Source organism: Dermochelys coriacea, chromosome 1 (genome assembly GCF_009764565.3).
Source record: "Dermochelys coriacea isolate rDerCor1 chromosome 1, rDerCor1.pri.v4, whole genome shotgun sequence".
Classification (NCBI taxonomy): Eukaryota; Metazoa; Chordata; order Testudines; family Dermochelyidae; genus Dermochelys; species Dermochelys coriacea.
The window spans coordinates 178405471-178426079 of NC_050068.2; the positions used below are offsets into that span (position 1 = coordinate 178405471).

The 20609-nt window shown below is 37.9% G+C and overlaps 1 protein-coding gene across 26 annotated transcripts in view; it reads left to right on the top strand.

The window, feature by feature from the left end:
• ROBO2 (roundabout guidance receptor 2) overlaps positions 1–20609 on the top strand; it is a 1574290-nt gene that overhangs the window by 1402367 nt on the left and 151314 nt on the right. For all 26 annotated transcript variants that reach the window (XM_043509447.1, XM_043509509.1, XM_038413374.2 and 23 more), the window contains one exon: positions 18120–18247. In XM_043509447.1, the coding sequence (XP_043365382.1) occupies positions 18120–18247 (128 nt within the window). The remainder of the gene's footprint in view (positions 1–18119; positions 18248–20609) is intronic.

The following is a 20609-nucleotide window of genomic DNA, read 5'->3' on the forward strand; positions in this document are numbered from 1 at the left end:
CAGTTTTTAGTCTGTTTAATATGACATTAAATAGTGCCATTTTGATTTTGTATTATTCTAAATTCTTTATCAAAAATTGTGATACCAAGTCAAATGCCTTTCAGACATCTGAGTATATTATATTAAGATTTTTTTGGCAATATATATTTTCCATAAACTCATGTTGATAATGTAACGCTGACAGATCCTGGTCATTGGCAGGCAGGATTGAACCTGGGACCTTTGGAGCTAAATGCCTGAGTCTATATTGCATGAACTATAAGTCATATGGCTGTTAGTTAAGGCTGTAGAGCAGACTCATTAATCTCTGTCTCTAAGTGGTCTCGATGCCACCAGAGGGGACAGTTCACCACACGCAGGGGGCATGGGGTTTACATACTTCCCCTAGCTGAGAAAGCACATCCCAGGCTTCGGAGGCTTCCCAGTTGAAATCCTGGAGAAGCCCCCACTTGTAACGCCAACAGATTCCCTGTCGTCGGTGGGCAGAATCGAATCTGGGGCCTCTGGAGCTTAGTGCGTGAGCCTAAAAGCCATATGGCCATTAGCTAAGGCTGTAGAGACTCATTAATCTCTAAGTGGTCTCAATACCACGAGATGGGACAGAACACCACACCCAGTTGTGTGTGTTACAGTAACATAATTAATGCCAATCTTTCTTTACTCTTTTAGTTGAGTCCTTTGGTTTAGTTAGTTAGTATCAGTCATTCCATTATTTTTTTTCTGGGATCATTGTCATGCTAACTGGCAGACACTTGTCAGCAGTCTCATCAGGAAGGCTGAGGATTTGAAGGGTGAGAAAGTTGCTCTCTCTAGAGAGAGGACTAGAGCACCCCCGCCCCATGATGACATAGCTTCATTGAAGTAATTAGATCTGTGATGATTTATACCTGCTGGGGATTTGGCCTCAGTTCTTTAGGTCAGGGCTGAGATACATTGATGAGGCAGTTCAGGGAAGGCTTGATGTGGACAGAGCAGGAAAATGAGGACTGACACATGTATGGAATTAAGCAGCAGATTATACCTTTTATTAAACTTTATTACAGGGGTGGCTACCCACCTACCATGCATACTCTCCTATACCAGGCATTTAATTGGTTCTACTGAGGGAGTTACAGGGCTCCTTACCAAGGAACCCATAAAGCAGAGTAGGCTCTCCTCAGTCTATCCTCCTGAAGTCAGCTCTCTCTGAGTCTTAGCACCCTCCATCCACCTCAAGGGGAACAGAGGGTGTAGCAGGGCCACAAGGTCTGACTCTATAACCCAAGGCCCTTCACCAAAATCCCAGGATTTTTTTTACCTCTGGGAACCATTCATTAGCCACTCTGGCAACTGGCCATAAGTTACAACAAATAAACAACTCCACCCCAGTACCTTAGTTACATACTAAGCATCTTCCTACTTAACTCACTGTGTCTAGTATGTGCTGTGAAGAAGGCAAAAAACTCCCTGGTCTTCTGCCAAATGGCCTATAGGAGAAAAAAATCCTTCCTGATCCCCTAAACAGGTGATCAGCTAGACCTGCAGCATCTGTCTTTCCCATTCCTTGTTCGGGAGCGTAGGTTGGGCTGCTGGAACAGAGCCGAAGGAGGATCCACATGGCCCCCATGCTGGATTAAATCCTGAAGCTGGGGAATGCTGGCCAATCAGCACCTTTTACTCCCCAGCTGGCCAATAAGTTCCAGAGACTCCCAGGGGGAAGTGCTACTTATTGTCCCTTGGCAAGTGTCTCCCTCCCTGGCTGCTTGGACTGTCTCCCTTCATCGCTGACCCCATCAGTTCCCGGATTATGTGGGTGCATGGCATTTCTACTACCCCTTCCTGTACTTTACATGTTCACTGAATAAGCAGATTACTTTAGTTTCTAGTTCTTTCACTCTAGTACATTTTAAGACTATTCAGCTTCCTTTAAGGATGAGGTAAAGGGAGGAGAAATCTATCATTCATATAAACAAAAGCTTAAAGTGATGTCTTCATCATACAAAGAGTACTTGGGACTCTCAAGCCATTTTGAACTGAGTTTTATCTAGGCAGCTGAATTTGGAGTAATCCGAAAAAACAGCTTTTACTATATATATTTGTTCAGTGTGGGCAAAGATATTTGTCAAGCTATAGACAAAATGAATATCTAAAATATGGACAAGAGACAGTATGACAGCTCTGTCAGTTGAAGTGAAGAGAACTGAATATTTTCTCTTTGATTGAATGGGAGATTTTTTTTAAAGAGAAAATGAAGCTAACTTGCATCTTCTGAGGACCTCTATTATAAGCATTTTGCCTCTACATTTCAGCATGAAATCTTCAGAAAGTTTTCCCTTTGCATCCCTTATTACATAAGTAAAACCCTCCTCTGAGCAGATGTTCCACCCATCTATTTGTCTTACAGCTTAGAGTGTCAATTTCCTATTTCCACAGCTGATGACATTCTTTGTACAGCTGCCTAATGTTAGTGTATATTCTGTTTTTAAATAATATTCTCCTCTTGGCTTCATCCCAGGATTACAATGGCAGGATTATAGGAGGTGCCTGCTAGGGTGACTAATGTTAAAGGTTTATTAAGGTTTCCGTTAGAGATTTCAGCTTTCAAAAGTTTCTAGTTCAGTGATGCTAAAACATGAATTTTGTTATACAGAGTGTTAGGTCCTGATTTTGCAATGAGCACCTCATATGAAGCGGTTGTACAAAGTAATGTGCAAGATCAGGATATTAGCCTACAAGAATGTAAATATCTCTCTTTCTATCAATCTAAATTCTTCTTTAAACTTTGTTTACTGAGAAATCTAAGAGTAAGGAGAGCATAATCACGTATCATACTTAGGAGATAATACAGTCAAATTATATAGCTATTACTACACCAAACTTTGTGTTGCATAATAATTGAAAAGCCCTTCAGCTCCTCAGAAACCTTACTATTATTGTTCACAAAAGGATCTTTATAATTAAAACTATGTGTAGCTCAAGTTATAGCTGTATTAATTTAAGAAAAGCAAGCAACTCATAACTTCAGAAGAAACTTTGAGTATTTTTAAGTTATATTAACAATAAAGTTGTAATCTAGTGTTTTTGTTCAGATTCCTATTTATAAAAATAAATGAATGATGTTATTTTTAAACTGAATTTAGGTAGAAATATGAAGTGTGGATTGGTGTTTTTTAGCAAGATTTTTCAAAATTGCATGCCTAAAGTAAGTTTTCTATGACAGAATTTTCAAAAGTGTCTGAGTGGTTTATGAGCATAAATCCCAATGAAAGGCAATGATTGGTGCTTCTAAGTCACATAGGTATTTTTTAAAAAAATCTTACTCTTAAATACTTTTGTAAGTGCCTAAATAATAGGCCTGATTTCCAAAAGTTCTGAGAAATGAAAGATAACAAAGTAACAAAGTAAGTGGTCAGGGCACTATCCTGGGACTTCGAAGATCTGGGCACAAGTCCCTGTTCCACCACAGATTTCCTGTGTGAGCTCTGGCAAGTCACTTTAGATACTTTTGAAAATCTCATTAGACACCAACTTGCATCATTAGGTGCATAAATATCTTTTGAAAATTGGCCCTTAGTGTCTCTATAATTCAGTTCCTCATCTGTAAAATAGAGATAATAGCATGTGGAGGAGTTGTGATGGTAAAGACAAAGACTGTAAGATCGTCAGCTACTGTTGTAATGGGGGGCATATAAGTATTTTAGATTAGTTTATTATTTTAAACTTTGAAGTAGGTACTACAAGGAAAATATGTAAAGGTTTTGATGCCTGATGCAGTTTTATTAACCACATAGTTACAGAACACTATATTTGTTTCCAAAGAAACTGGCCATCAATTAAGAAAGCTCTAAGAAGGGCTTCTTGGACACAGTTTATACAGTAATATTGCTGCCTACAGCCACATTCCTCTTACATTGTTTTGATTATATATTAACTGAATTATTCAGCATTTATACTCTTTTGTAGACCACAAACTACTCCCAACAGATTAACAATTCCCTATATTACAAATTTTGGTACTAAAGCAACAGGGAAAATAATAGTACAATGTGAACTCTGGGATGTGTAAAGCTTCATTCCAAAGGCTGTCCATTTTAAATCAATGACCCAAGACTGAAATGCATTGTGAGTCAAGGATAGAGGCACATGGTGTATATTTTATTTTAATTGCTCTAAAAATTCTACATCAATCCATAGCTACCACACTGCACTGAGGCTAGGGGAATAGTTAATCAAATATGACTCATGTCAAACTACTGAAGGTGAACAGGAAATTGTGGAGTCACTAGCTGGATGCCCCTAGCTAAAATATTAGGTTCACTATCTCATGAATAAAGTTGGTTTGCCATATAAATGATTCAGGTAGATAGGACAAAGATGATTTCAAAGCAACTGAAGGCAACAGATTATTTAAAAGCAACTACGTTAGGCAGAGGGACCAGGACATATTGGAATTTTTTTTTTAAATAAAACCACACCGTTTTTCAGTGAAACAGTTGGGTATCCAGTTGTCTCCTTGGTACGTGCTTGATGTAAGTAGGACTTACTGAAGGGCAAATAGACTCCTAAGAAATGGGGAGTAACAGTTAAGATCTCTAACCAAATATGGCCTTAATCAAATCATGACTCTGCTCCTTTTAATCCTTAGAACAGGAAGGGGGAAATTGTTATTGTTTGAGATTCTTTGGTGGAGGGGTGACATTTGTTTTGCTTTCTATTTAACAAAAAATTGAATAGAGTTTGTGCAGTGTTTCATGTCTTCACATTTCCTAGTAAAGTCTAAGCAGCTGCATAGCCTGTAATTACGTAGCAAGTAATACAGGATTTTTTTTTCCTGAGGAAGTGAAGAGATTTTCAATTACAAGTTAAAATTTATGACACACTGTAATAACTGTTTAAACCTTTCACACAGAAGAAGATAGCAGTGCCAGCTCTTCATGAGAATGAGACTTGCTCAGAGAATGTATTTTACAGTTGCCTTAAAAATGTCTTAAGGAGCAATCACATGGGTTTTTGTTTGGTTGTTTTTTTTTTTGTATTCCAGCACAGAACAGCTGGTTGAGTTCTGTAAATACATCTTTAATAAAATTACAACCTGCATTTGTAAGTTGTATTTACAGACACTGTCTGAGTAGATGAACATTGTACTAAGGAATGGAAAGTGGCAACTGCACCAGCAGAAAGAGTTATTTATTTTAGATGCCATCCACACAATGGGAGAAGGTAGACAGGGAAACCTTAAATTAAATTAAATTAAGAATTAAAGAATAAAGAATAATTAAATAAATAAATGAATGAATGAATAAAGAATTAAAGTGGTATGCAGTTTACACAAAGTGCATTGCTAAGTGTTATGAGATTGAGGGTTATTATATTAAACAGCAGAGAAAATCATGAAAAGCAGAGAGATGGTTTGTTATTTACTTAAAATTGACAATGTTCATTTTAAAAATTATTTTGGAAAAATACATGCATCATTTTCTGTTGTTAAAGGATAATCTCTTGTGCTTTTATGTTAAAAAAAAGTCATTATTCAAACTTCTGATTTTATATTTAATTTGATGAAGCAATTGTTGAAGTGAGAGCAATATCAGCACCAACTTCAGTCACAAGTGATAATTTAGACTTAATTAGAAGTTCTTTTTTTGTTCAGATATGAATTTGGCTACATTTTGGCCTCAACTATAAAGCCCATGCAGCAGAGGTATCCATGACACATTTTTAAATCTAATATCTTTTTTAGTGCTTGCACATAATTTCATACACATTCTGTGGGCACAAATTCCACAGTTAGATTTCTGATTTGCATGCATTGTCAGGTAGAGATCTGATTTCCAGGATTAGCACTTGTAATTTCTGTGGACACAAAACTGCAGGTACAAGATTAGATTTTAAAAATCAGCCCGTTAGTGTCCACAATAGTAGGACTCTTTGGAAAGATAAGACTTGTGTCCGTTCTTTTAAATGAATAAAAGTCAGAAACTTTCATTTTTAAAAAGGATTTAGGTAGGGCTTGATCCGAGAGCACTTATCTTTCCCATTGACTCCAACATCTCTCAGGATCAGATTTTAAAAGCTGTTTCAGTAAGTAGGTAAGAAACTGTGTAATTGTGAATTCTATTGTACAAAAGAAACACTACATAACAACATTTATATTTTGTGGATGGAACAGTGAGGTATTTAACTGCAGTCTCCTCTAGATACAACCAAGGGGAGAATGACCTTTCAATGAAATATGAGTTAATAACACTACAGTGCTGAGTGCTTTGGTCGAGTTAATCTTAGTGCAGATTGTAACAAAATGTAGTCTAATGTATACTGAAAATTAATTAGAGGAAAGACTGAATGGTGTGATGGATCTAATCTTTGGTTACATCAGCAAATTTCTATTGCAATTAATAACAATTAACCGTACTAAATAAAGGAATCTGGGGGAAAAGGTTTGTCATATTAACTGTAGCACTCATACTATATCACCTTACATCCATTGAGTTTTCCATTCTCAGCATTTTGCTTCCTAAACTAACCATCAGGGAGAGACTGACTCCCTTTATGAGAAGCATAGGGGAGAAAACAGGATGTGCTTAATAGCTTGTCAAAGAGAGATAGTTAAAGAAAGAAATGTAATGTACTATTTGTATACTTATGTGCAACTGGAGAGACTAGCGGCAGTTTCCAGAGGATGTTGTTGTCCAGAGTTACATACAGCACATGGCTGGTATATGTTGGTCTATAATATAACTTGTGGATATTTCATACAACCTGACAGATCAAAAGTAGAGGTCCCAGACCTGCAGTACAAACATGTTTATTTGCTGCTATCCTAAAACAAGTCAAGTCATTTAAAACTGGGGGAGCGAGGGGTGTCTTATATATAATTCTTAACAAATATCAAAGTGGTACCCCACTCACCATGATTCTCTCCTGTTGGCCCTTCCCTTTCACCTGAGGATTGATTTCCCCCTCTCCTTCGTATTTAAGAGTCAACAACCCTCCAGAGAGGTGAGAAATGGAGTTGATACCTCTCAGAGGTGGTATTTTTCAAACTGTCTGTTTGCAGATTCATGAAGACAATCCTGCATTGATGTGATTCAAGTCTGAAAGAATTTATTTACAACCATGTGGCTACAGTCTTAAAGTGACCCTGTCAACCGTCAATTTAGTCCAAAGATGTTCTAATTTTGTCACATGGACAACTGGTGTTCTGTGGAGCACTTTCTGCTTCCCCACTGAAAGCTGGCTGGTCACAGATGGTTTTTGGTTTTTCCACCTTTTTAATCCTTTTAAAAATCATGAATTCTTAAATTCTGTTGAAATTGATAATGTTCTGGAACAGAATTACAGCCCAGTGCTATTCCCTTCAGGCACTGATTCTTCCTTTATAATTGAACTGGTTTGTATTGGATATTAATAAATGCTGTTGAAAACAGTGATGTAGAATTGCATTCAAATTAAAAATTCTTAATATGACCTGTTCCAGTCTATTACCCTATGTAATATTGGGAAATTTTGGCTATACCAAATTAAAAAGCTTGGTAATTGGATTGTTTGTAACATTTGCTTCTAACATTCAGAAATGCTGAGCAGGTTCTCAGAGTTCATGCTAAGGAATCCTGCCTTTAGACATTTACTACCCACTTTCAAGGACATGAAGTAATTTTGGTTTCTGATAAATAATTACACTGCTGGGGTTGACTAATAAGACCATATACTTTTTTTTTAATTGTGTGGAGGAAAAATTGCATGGAAACCCTTTCAGAAGAGAAAGAGAAATAAGATGAAAAGGAGTACTTGTGGCACCTTAGAGACTAACCAATTTATTTGAGCATAAGCTTTCGTGAGCTACAGCTCACTTCATCAGATGCATTCAGTGGAAAATACAATGATGAAGTGTACAATGATGTACACTTAATGTACAAAATACAATGATGAAAATCCGATGAAGTGAGCTGTAGCTCATGAAAGCTTATGCTCAAATAAATTGGTTAGTCTCTAAGGTGCCACAAGTACTCCTTTTCTTTTTGCGAATGCAGACTAACGCGGTTACTACTCTGAAACCAGAAATAAGATGGATTCTCCACAAACAGGAATTAGGACCAGTAACCAATAGCTCACTGGTACCGTTGGAAGGTGGGACCCAGGGAGACTTCCTCTCTTATTTTAAGTATGTTCCCTCCCAGTAAAGGATATGAAGGATGAGCACCTCATAGGAAGAAATTAGAGTTTGCCCATGAAACCACTGCAGAAGAATTTTTATACTGTAAGAACCAACAAACCTCTGACATGTGCCAGCTCCTGTTGTTAGATCTTGTGCTGAGACCAGTTCAGCAATTGTGAAACAACTGATTTTAATAACATGATTTTGAGTTCAACTGTAACATCAAAAATGCTTGAATTAGAACACTAACATAATTTCCTCTTTAGAGACCACTTTATGCTTTGTTCTTGATTTACAATAGAGATTAGAAAATATTTCAGTTAATTTCACTGACAGGACTACTATAGTTAATCATCACACTTAAGGCAAAGAAGCATAGACCAGCCAACACAAATTCTGTTCATTTCAGAATGTTAACAAGCAGCATGTTCAGATTTCTAAAAAATGCTTCTTTTAACTGTATAGAAGCATGTTTAGTGAATTCAAGATGCTGATCTTGTCTCAGGCTTGGTTATTGGATTCTAGCCATTGCTGTGTCTTTTTTTTTTAAATTTATAAGCAGAAATGGACATAGAAGAATATTTCTCCCCTTTTTTTAAGTGAATTTTGTGGCTGTGAAAAGTACAAGATTGACAACCCTGAGACTTGAGAGTCCTCTGTTGACAGATGAATTATGACATGGGCAACAGTAATGTCCCCAGTGCCTGACAAATGCATTTCAATTCTCATGTAAAGAACCATTTCAGAGCTAGGAGGCTAGGTCTCCATGCCAATTCATTATGGGTATATCTAGGCTGCAGGTGAGAGCGAGCCTCCCAGCCTGGGTAGACAGACTTGTGGTAGTGGGGCTCATGCTAGTGCGCTAAAAATAACTGTGTGGATGTTGCAGCACCTGGGGAAGCATGGGGCACCCCTGGGTCTGAGCATGGATAGCTAGGCTGAGCTGCTGCTGGTGCCACAATGCCACAAGTTTGGCTCACTCCCAGCAGCAGTGTACTCATACCCATAATGAATTGGCATGGAGACCTATCCTTCTTTACATCAATGGTCCTTTACATCACCATTGAGGTATATTTGTCAGGCATTGGGGACATTTGTATCGCTGCTGCCCATGTGGCCTCTTATGTCAGACTGCTAACAAGGGTGACAATTGGTTCTGATTTTTGTGGCATGGAAAACTGTCTGTCAGGAGCTGAAGTGAGACCACAAAGGTATTTCACATAATCATCAGGTGGTAACAATTTCCAGTCAATACTGACCTTGTCTGTAACTGAAAAGATAATGTAGAGGTGAGGTGAATGACTCCTTATCCTTTTAAAAAGATCTTCAGCCATTTAGTCAAACACAAACATTTGGTCCTTTGTATATATTTTGGTGTTACAGATTTACTTCACGGTTTATGAGAGAACTTCTTTGTGGAAAAGAATGGCATCCTGACTCTCTTCTTCTTCACATCCCTTCTGAGCACCTAAACTTTAAGGCTAGCTTTCCAGCATTGAGCATGTCTGTCAGAACCATAGGGGTAGCCTAAATTCCTTCTTTCCTGTAAGGGGTTAAGAAGCTCAAATAACCTGGTCGGCACCTGACCAAAGGAACCAATGGGGACAAAAGATACTTTCAAATCTGGTGGTGGGGGGGAAGGTTTTGTTTTGGGTTCTTTGTTTCTGTGGTTGTTCGCTCTTGGGACTAAGAGGGACCGGACATCAATCCATGTTTTCCAAATCTTTCTAAACAAGTCTCTCATATTTCAAACTTGTAAGTAACAGGCAGGCAAGGCGTATTAGTTTACCTTTGTTTTCTCAAATTGTGAATCTTCCCTTTGCTGGAAGGAAGTTTATCCCTGTTTTGTTGTAATTTTGAAACTAAGGCTAGAGGGGGTTCCTCTGTGCTCTTTGAATTTTCTGCTACTCTGTAAGGTTAACTACCAGCTTAAGTTTACTGTGGTGATTCTTTTACCTTTTTCTCTTTAAATAAAATCCTTCTTTTTAAGAACCTGACTGATTTTTTCCATTGTTCTAAGACCCAGGAGTTTGGGTCTGTAATCCCTTTGTAACCAATTGGTGAGGATATATACTCAAGCCTTTCCCAGGAAAGGGGGAGTAGGCTTGGGGGAATATTTTGGGGGAATAAGACTCTAAGTGGTCCTTTCTCTGATTGTTTGTTAAATCACATGGTGGTGGCAGCTATCCCAAGGCAAGAAAGGAATCTGTGCCTTGGAGAAGTTTTAACCTAAGCTGATAAGAATAAGCTTAGGGGGTCTTTCATGCAGGTCCCCACATCTGTACCCCAGAGTTCAGAGTGGGGAAGGAATCCTGACAACATCTCTTTCCAGTTACTGTTACTTTTAAAGAAAGAAAACTTAACACACTTCATTTGTCTTTTGCTATGAATTATCTTTCCCATTTTTTACCCTTTTTTATCTATAACCATTACTTTTGAATTGTGTTATTTAGATTTTGAGCTCTCTATGATGTGTACATATATATATATATGTATGTATGACTTATGGCACTGTATAAGTATCAATAATAAAAGAATGCATTGCTTTCAGAGAAAAATCATGTTACTTCAGAACTTGAAGCAATTATGCACAATGAATGTAACTGTTAGAGTTTAATATTATTTTAACGTATTTCAGGCCACTCTATCAAATGCCAAAAGCATGTGTTGGTTTAAGGCATAGTGAGTATGTGGTTTTGTACTTTATATTGCTGCAATTAATACTGTAAATGGTACTTTAATTATAAAAATGTGCTGATAGCAAACCATAAATGTTTTCAGATGAAGCCAAAAAATTCTTTCCAAGTGTTTAATGTGCCAATAGCAGATGTGAATAATAACTTATGCCACTTAGCTCTGTCCCTGGTGCAGATCTTGGGCCCTACTGTGGCCACTTCACATGGTTTGCAAGTGAAAAACCACCAGGAAGCCATTTTAAATAGCTACCTGAGGATTTTCATGGCATGGTGAATTCCAGGGTGATACAGGAAAAGCATATCAGACCCTATACTGTGTATCAACCCTGCCGCTGGTGTAGGAGGCATGCCGAGGGACAAGGGAGTGTACAGCTAGCCACTTTGTGCAGCAGACTGCCATGGTACACCTGCCCTCATGATGCATTGAGGGCTATTATCGGCTGGCTCAATTTAGAATGGTCCTGAGTTGACTCTAAGATGCATCTCAAAACCACACCAGCATCTGGAATCCCCAGATTCAAGGATACATAAAGGTTATTTAAAGCTCTGTGTGTGTGTGTGTGTGTGTGTGTGTGTGTGTGTGTGTGTGTGTGTGTGTGTGTGTGTGTGTGTTTTATGTTTATATATACACACACACATATGAAGGTAAGTTAAAGCATATATAAACTGTCAGCACACTATTGTACAACTGTCATTTATCAAAACCAGCAACAATGAGTGCATTCATATATGCCAGAGACTGCTAAATTTCACAATCAGAATCACCCAATTTCTATTAGAATTTCCTCACCAGCAATGTTTTTTCATCTGCACACTTTCTCTTTTTTCTCGTTTATTAAAGCCAGACCCATTCTAACTGTGACTTGTAGAACAGGAAAAATTTTATGTGATGTTTTAAAGTGACTGTTTCGTATCCACACATATATCTTATATATAACTCGCTTCTGTGCTGCCTTCAGATCTGAGCTCCCAGACAGCAGCTGCAGAGCTTCCTGCAGCCAAGGGAGATTCCCAGAGATGGGTCTTACCCAGCCCCAGGAATGGCCCAGTGCATGATAGGAACCCCCCGCTGGGGTGTCCCCAGACCTGCCCTTCCCTGGTTCCTGTTCCAGTGCTCAGGGGTTAAAGGGGCCTTGGGCAGGCTGTGTAGGGGGACCAGGCTCTGCCCCCCCAAAAGTGATGCCCCCCCATCCTGTGACCCTCACTTCCACGCTGCTGCTGGCGCCATTTAGCTGCCAAGCTTTGAAGGCAGCACCGCCGCCAGCAGCAGCGCAGAAGTAAGGGTGGGAATCCTGCAACCTCCCATAGCTCCCTTTCGGGTCAGGACTCCCACGGTTACAGCACTGTGAAATTTCAGATGTAAACACGTGAAATGGTCGGATGTGGTAGAGTGCACCTGTAATCCCAGCTTTCCATTATAAAATAACTTCATTTTCTTGGAACTTTTCTTTTTTGCTTGTTAATTAGCCTGACCAAAAAAAAAAAAAACCTGTAGGCTTATAAAATGGAGCAAAATATCTCAATTTTTGTAGTAGCTACAAGAAGTCTGCACAAAAACTCTCTTTTTAATAAAGATAATTTCACAAACATACTTTGGAACAAAATCCGCAGATGGCATAAACGATTGTGACTTCATTTAAGTCAGTTTCACCAATTTTCACCAGTGAAAGATCTGGACCTTCCTCTTGTAAACTTTCTGCAGAGATCATGACTTTCTGTGGGCCATTTGGAGAACTGTATGAATGCTAAAATTCATGCACATTGATGAGTCTTATCTGAATTCACAATTGCAATGATTGAATACACAGTCAAAGGAAATGCACGCTCACATCGCCAGTTAGATATTTACCAGGCCATCTATGAGTATAATGACTGCAGCTGCAGACACAATTGTGCTAATTGTGCATACAAAGTAGGCATGTAAGCACATGTGTATTTTTTATGCATGGACATTTTTGGAAATCTTGCCTTCAATGTGTTTTGTAAAGCACTGTGTACATTTATTACACTCTAATGAAATAGAAGATAGCAAATCCAAAAACCTTCATTTTAACAGTCACCTACATAGCATTTGAATTATCAAAATTTTATCATTTCAGTACATTATCTCTTTTTATTTGTTAAGTGCAGACAGATGATTGGGTATTGAACAAAGCACAAATAAAGTTTTAGAAATGGGGCGAAATCATTAGCAGCGGAGAAGAAAAATAATTTAACTCAAGATTTTTTTTATTTTTTTTATAAATTCAAACTAGTGCATGACAGTAACCTCAATATATTAACTATTTTTAAACATTGTAGATTAATTTGTTTTGTTTTATTTATTATTTGGTGAAACAGATGGTAATGGTTTTGTCACAATTTTCTTTTCTTTTTCTTTCTTTTCTTTTCATTTCCCCACTTTGTCACAGCTGGTTACCAATCAATCTCAATTCACGGTACAGTGATGATAGCACATGTTGTCCGGGGGCCAAATCTGATTGGGTTGCATTTTTTCAGCAGTGTTTCATATCGGGAAAAAAACATGTCTGCATGGCAGGGACTGTCAGCACACTATTGTACAACTGTCATTAATCAAAACCAGCAACAATGAGTGCATTCATATATGCCAGAGACTGCCAAATTTCACAATCAGAATCACCCAATTTCTATTAGAATTTCCTCACCAGCAATGTTTTTTCATCTGCTTGCTTTCTCTTTTTTTCTCATTCATTAAAGCCAGACCCATTCTAACTGTTACTTGTAGAACAGGAATAATTTTATATGATGTTTTAAAGTGGCTGTTTTGTATCCACACATATAATGACTGCTTATTTAAAAATCCTCTGTCAACTCAGTACTGATGGCTGAAGAGTAAGCTACAGTGAAAAGTTAAGTACCTCAAACTGTTTAACAAAAGAACTATTTAAAAGCTATTAGATGACAGTAAATACATATAACTACACATTAGGGGCTACACATTATAGTTAATTTTGGCGTCAGCTTGGGTAACAGCCAGTAATATTCAGGTAGTATATTGAAAGGTGTTTCTTGACACTATGCATATTGTACAAGCATTGGTAGTGACTCGGTAGTTAATTAAGATTGAGCTGATTTTTTTTCCTTAACACCAAGATTCAGCCTTTTTGCTATACACGAGTACAATGTATCATCCCCAAATTTACCCTACTTATTCTCTGAGTACAGAATGAATGTTCTAACACTTTAAAAATTCTTCCCTTAATAAGTTTGAGATACAATTAATTTTAAAATGGGTTCTGTAAGAAATTTAGCATTCACTATCAGATCATTTTCTGCCCTAAATGATCTTCATAATGGAGTAACCCAGACCCTGCAAACTTTCCATAAAGTCAAAGCTCCTTGAAATCTTATGTATGGGCTACATTTGAAGAAATTATATTGTAATTAAGCTAAGTTATTACTTGTTGTATGTAATTAGATAGAGTTAGGTCAGTGACTCAGGTGATTCTTAACTGGAGCCATGATGGAATCAATCATCATTGCGTGCTAATATTCTGTTGGTAGAAATGGATCAGTGACATGAGGAACTCTATGAATGTGTCAAGAGTTTTCACTGATAAATTGCTAGGCTGCTAGTTGTCACTACTCTTAAACATTATGTCACTGCATGCTAGCAAATGAAGTACCAAATTCCCCAGTCTGTGCTGTCATCTTTGCACTGCTCCAGGTTTACACACACAAACACACATACAGAGTTTAAAATTGATGCTATGTATCTTCATTTCACTAAAGATATCACATGGTAGCATTCGCTTTGGGGCTCTAGGTTATTGTTCATATATGACATTTTTAATGTTTAAATACTTGTAATATACCATTCATCAATAGTAAGGGACAGGGGTCCAGTTCTCATGTGTTAGAATGGACTATCCCGGAGCCTTCAGAACCTTAAGGTCTGAGCATGGTCATAATTTGGTCTGGTGTGATGCTGCAGAGGGTCAGTGACATGAATACAGATGCAGGGAATCTGTCCTGCAAAGTAAGATGCAAGCTTTTTATAATAGAAGATACTGAATTTTCGTATTGGGAGAAGGCAATTTGAATTGGTTAGATTGTTCACCATCCACAACAGTTCAGTGGGATATGACTTTACAAAGACCATGGTGGAGGAGAAGAAAGATTCAGTGTCCCCACCCCTTATTGCACAGCGTCATTTGTGCTGCTGTGAATCAGATTCAGAGCCAATTTTCCTTCGGTCTCCTTACCGCCTGCTTCATCTGTCAAAGTTTATCATTTAACTGTGGTGACTTGTGTGGACAGTGTGGATGGAACAGATGACTGAGGGGCATTGCATCAATGTTTTAGGACACCAGATGGTTGTAATGTCCCATGAGTGCCTCCATGCACTGGTCTAGTTGCTAGATGGCATGCTCTTTCAGGATGGTCCAGAAACCCACTGAGGCCCTGGCAGGTGTGCAGGCAAGAAGGCCTGGACCTCAATTTGAAGTAATTGATGATTGGATCTTGATAGGGACATGTTTACTCTACCCTCCATGTCAATACCCAAGTGCATGATTAAGGTTGTGCTCTAGTCCTGCGTTCTGGCATGCCAGGCCGCTGGCTTTTTCACCTAGTAGCCTTTGCACAATCAGCATGATGGACAGGTGCAAGCATAAAGGCTGCTGAGGCTTACGAGGCAGCTGGCTGGCATGCCAGGACCAACACATCCGTGAGACGAAGAGGAGCAAGTCAGCTGCAGCCCACAACAGACTGCAGAGTTGTGTCCCAGACTGCCTGCATTAGCGTTCAAACAGTAAGTCAGGCACAGTCCTGCTGCCTGCCTGGTTTTAGCCCAGCAGTGGGGAGAGTGCCACTTGGATGTTATCTTGCCTTAAACAAACAAACAAACAAAAACATTTCAGCAAAATAAATGGCCAGTTGCTGCCCCGCACTGTAGGTTTTTTTTCCTACCCTCACCTAATCTCTATGTGGTAGCAAGTCTTAATTTCAGAATATTTTACAGGAACTGAATGTGGCTCCACATGTCTTACTCCTCTAGAGCTGGCCCTGTGTCAAGGAAATAAGTATTCTCTCTTGTCTGTAGCAGTTTGTTTGTCAAAGACAGTAGCTTCTCCATCAGTATAGGAAATGGGGGTTGAATTCTTGTGATTTTATGGAAGTTATTGCTTCCATTTGCCTTTCTCGCCTATGAAAACAGTGATTTCAATTTGTCATTGACTGGTGCTGCACAGTGTGCAAAATTACATAATTCAGTGCAACATTCCAGAAGAAATGTGCCATAATAACTGCATATAGCTTTTAAATGCATATTTACAATAGCTTAGTACTGCTCAAGGAACGGAGGGCCAGATTCTCTATTGTCATAATTTTTAACCTCAGTGGAATTATGCCAACAGCAAATATGGCTCTAAGTTTCTGGAATACACTGCAGCACCCTCCCACTTTTCCCTCTGGCATATCATTTATGTATCAGATAAATCTGAAATACTGAATAAAAGTACACCAAAATATGATTCCTAAATAAAAAAATGACAAGTACTTATACACCATCCATACCAGTAATAGAATGGTTAGCCTCAGTTGTTCCTTTTGTTATTTTTATATGGTTTCTTACCTAATGAATTTATTGAATATGAAAGGGAATGATCTCAGATCACAATAAAAGGTCTGCAGAATATGAAATAAGGGGATTCTGATTTTTAATTATCCCTGAAACTATTAATTTTAATTGATAATTTGAGCGTTAGTTAGCAAAACTGATCTTTTTACAACATGTAGCACTCATGGGTTAATGTTCCAGTAATTTTGTTAGTATACTGTTTAACATCCCAGTAGCTTTACTATATATTGACTGCATCTATTACAAGTACAAACTAAAAAAGTAATAACAATACATAATAATTAGCATGTACACAGAAATTAACATCTGGGGTTCTGAAATGGTTTACAAGTATTAATAACTTCAGCCTCGCACTACACAACCTCACAACACTCCAGAGGGAAGTAGCTGAATTATTCCCTGATTCAGCAAACATTTACACATGTGCTTAAATGCCATTTAAATTATGTCAGTGCTTAATTTCTTTGCTGAATTGGGACCATAATCTCCATTCTACAGATAAGTAAATGGAGACAGAGTACAGTTGAATCACTTACCCAGGGTCACACAGTACATCTTTGAAGATCTAGGTATAAGACTCAGCTCCCTCGAGGTCCAGTCTGGTACTTTAGTCTCAAGAGCATCCTTCCCCCTTAGGGTTGACAAAACTGCAACTAAATGTTATGGTCACAATCGGTTAATTTCAGGTATAGTAGGGTTGTTATCTCCAAACAGAATGTTTATTCAAGGGGACTATTTCAGGAGTAAAATGTACCTCATAAAAATCTTTGTGGGACTTAGAGTGCCCATTGAAATCAGTAAAAGACAAAGACTCTCATTGACGTCAATGGATCAGGCCCTAAAACATCCATAATATTTTATCAAGTGAGTGTTTTTCAGGATGACAGCAATTGAAATCTGAATATCTTTCAGAATTTCAGTTAAAAAAAAACTTTACAAATGAATGTTCACTGCATACTGAAGTATGCACACTATGCTGATACATTCTGAATAGCTTTAGAGCTAGCATAAGAGTAAGTAACAACAAGAAAGAAAAAACAAAAGGAGAAAAATGCAAGGAAAATGTTTGTTTCTTCTTTGTTAAAAAAAAAAAGAAGTAAAGCTCCTCTCCCTATTCTGTTAAATTATTACATTGTGTTTCTGGGAAACGTATGTGTGTCTTGCATACAAACTGTCACTTTGCAAAGCCTGTGTTTACAATGTACATAGTGCATAAATGAGTGCGATGTAATTTCCTGTCCCACCCTCCGTCAGGGGCTGACAATTTTTACTAGGGACCTGTCAGGGGAAAACTGTTTTTAAAGCAGCAGAAGTAAAATATGCAGCTCATGCAGTTAAAGCTATGATAAACCTAAGCTGTCATATATTGATAACTGATGCCTGATAGCTTAATTTTATCATATTGCTCTAGATCAAGGGCAGAGTGAGTGATATTATTAATAAAGCCCTAATACTGAGTGAACATAGCAATACTAATTTTATGGCTGTAAAGTTTTTACTAATGCAGAGTGCAATAAAAATGTCATGAAGATGAATGCCTGGTGGAATTATCTAACACTAGATAATAAATTATCTTCCAGAGATATATCCAAGATAGAATCAGATTGGTAAACTCCAGGTGAGAAATTTTGCCACGTCTCTCATCAGCTACATAACGTCTTTCCTTTTCCTTATTTCTATAATGCAGATATGACATCAAAGATGATTACACCTTGCGCATTAAAAAGGCCATGAGCACAGACGAGGGAACCTACACATGCATTGCTGAGAATCGAGTTGGAAAAGTGGAGGCCTCTGCTACCCTCACAGTTCGAGGTGAGTGCTACAGTACGTGAGAGAGTGTCATGTTTCAGTATCACTTTCCTACACAGTGGGCCAGATCCTCACCTGGAGTAAGTTGGCCTAGATCCATCACAGCCAATGGAGCCAATTTCAGTGAATTTTTTCAACAGTGAAATCCTTGTCCCATTGAAGTTAAGGGCAAAACTCCTATAATGGAACAAAGATTTCACCCCAGCTGAGGATCTGTCCCAGTATTTGTAACTGAAAGCACAAATTCATATGTATGTATGTGTCTAGTTGTAGGTTTTATTGCATCTCCCCTGTGTAGACTGTTTCTCCATGTTCCTTTCTGTAATAAAATTAGAACAACTTAAGTCAATGTATATTTATTTTATTTTTTAACTTTTGAACATTTCATAATGGAGCCATCTGCCATTTATTTTCACATGACAGACTAGTACCATCCCAAGAAATAAGAGACTTGGTTAAGTATAATAAGTTAAAGCATAACATTTGCCTCTGAAAATGTCTTTGGACACTGGTACCCACCTATTGTTTACATACTGTAGTTGGATGTAGTGAGGAGGTTTAAAATCCCAGCAGCCTAATGAGTTTGTAGAAAGTACTTTGTGCCAGTACATACGGAGATGTTAAATATTATGGAGAGAGAGGAAAAAATATGAAAATATATTTCTATAAGATTATATAAAATATAATAGTTAAAATATTTTTGTTTCATTCAAAAAAGTTAAGCTGCAATTTTGATACAATCGGTATCACACAGACACTATTTCACAGTTTATTGGTGCATGATGAAGGGTTTCAGTAGAGCTGTGAAAGGTTAATAAAAACATTTTTAGCTTCTTTTTTTTCTTCCACCCCCTCCCCATTAAATCAAATGTTCAAAATCTCTATGGATTGCTTTATTAGAACAGGGGTCAACTGACCCAAGAGGCCGACTTCCATTTCCATCCATTTAATACATGGACACCGTTCAGTTTAATTTGCTGAATTCAAAGAAAAAAAGTCACCCAGTGGCTTTGCAAGGGAGGGGGGAATGTTGGTATATAACAAAGAAAAGAGAGTATTGTGATAATCCATCTGCTAAAATATTGCCATAATGTCATTTTAGATAACAAGTGATAATGTGGCTTTCTTGTTGTAAGCTGAAAATGGCTTTACTTGCTATTTGTTTGTGATGAGGATTGTTCTTCCATTTTGTAATTTGATAAAAATAGGCACAAGAATTAACTCTCAAAAAGTGTTCACATCCTTTGTCACAGAAGGAATCACAATACCCAATAAATTTGATCATTAGTTTAGTGGCCTTAAATTCTCCTAGAACTGTGTCCACTGTATACATTATTGGGTCAAGTCTTTCTTTTTACTAGCCTAGTCTTGTGATATGAGCAATGACTAGAACAAAGCAAAAAATCTCTGAACTCACTGGAGCTTGAACTTGACCAAATTAAGGTGGAAAAAGGAAATATATAATTTAATCGATTTTCCTACACTCAAGAAAATTTCCCATTATCTTTTTTTCTTGGCTTTATAATCTAAAAGCCATAGGCAGAGTGTTTATTCAATACAAAAAAAGCGACTATATTACAAGCATATTAAACAGTCAGGATGTGACAGAAAATGAGAAAAGCTAAGAAATTCAATGTTGAATGCTTGGCACTCTAGACTGTTTGGAAACAAGGAACCCCTAAGAAAACTTCCTTTTACTTCAAAGGGATCAGGATTTGGTCCTGTTTTAATTAATGGAGGTCTTAACCCTGAATTACCAAACTTTTGTCAGCTTGTGTCATTACTGTATTTAATATAAAGTTATTATTTGAAATTACCTTACTTTCATCATATTCACTTTGTCCCATGAAATGGGGGGAACAACTCACACTTAGAATTTACTGTGTAAGGTGGCTCTAACTCTGTGTAACCTATGTGTCCATTGAAAACCCAGTGCTGAAGTTACATGTGCATGCGCACACACATACGCAACCTGCCTGCCACAGTTTAATACCCAACTCGCATCCATGGCTCCATTTGACCTCATTAGCCACAGATGATGGCAGAATTTGAATTCCTGGACTGTACCCTCAGCCCTGTAGTTCGGAAGTTGCAGTTCTGTTCTACCTCTTGTCTTTCCAGTACATGAAATGGGAAGATATTTCGTATTGCTGAAACCCATGAAACCTAACAAAGAGAGGAGAGGATGGATGTTGGTATGCGCTGAAGTGTGTAGCAGATAGGAAATGGTTAAAGGGAGTGGTTGTTATGACAGGCAGGGCTTAGGTCATAGGATGGGTGAAAACTGAATAGGCCTGAACGGTACTTTACATGGGGGCTCTTGAAAACATAGGTTTGACCCTGGTCTCTAAGCCTAAATGAGCAA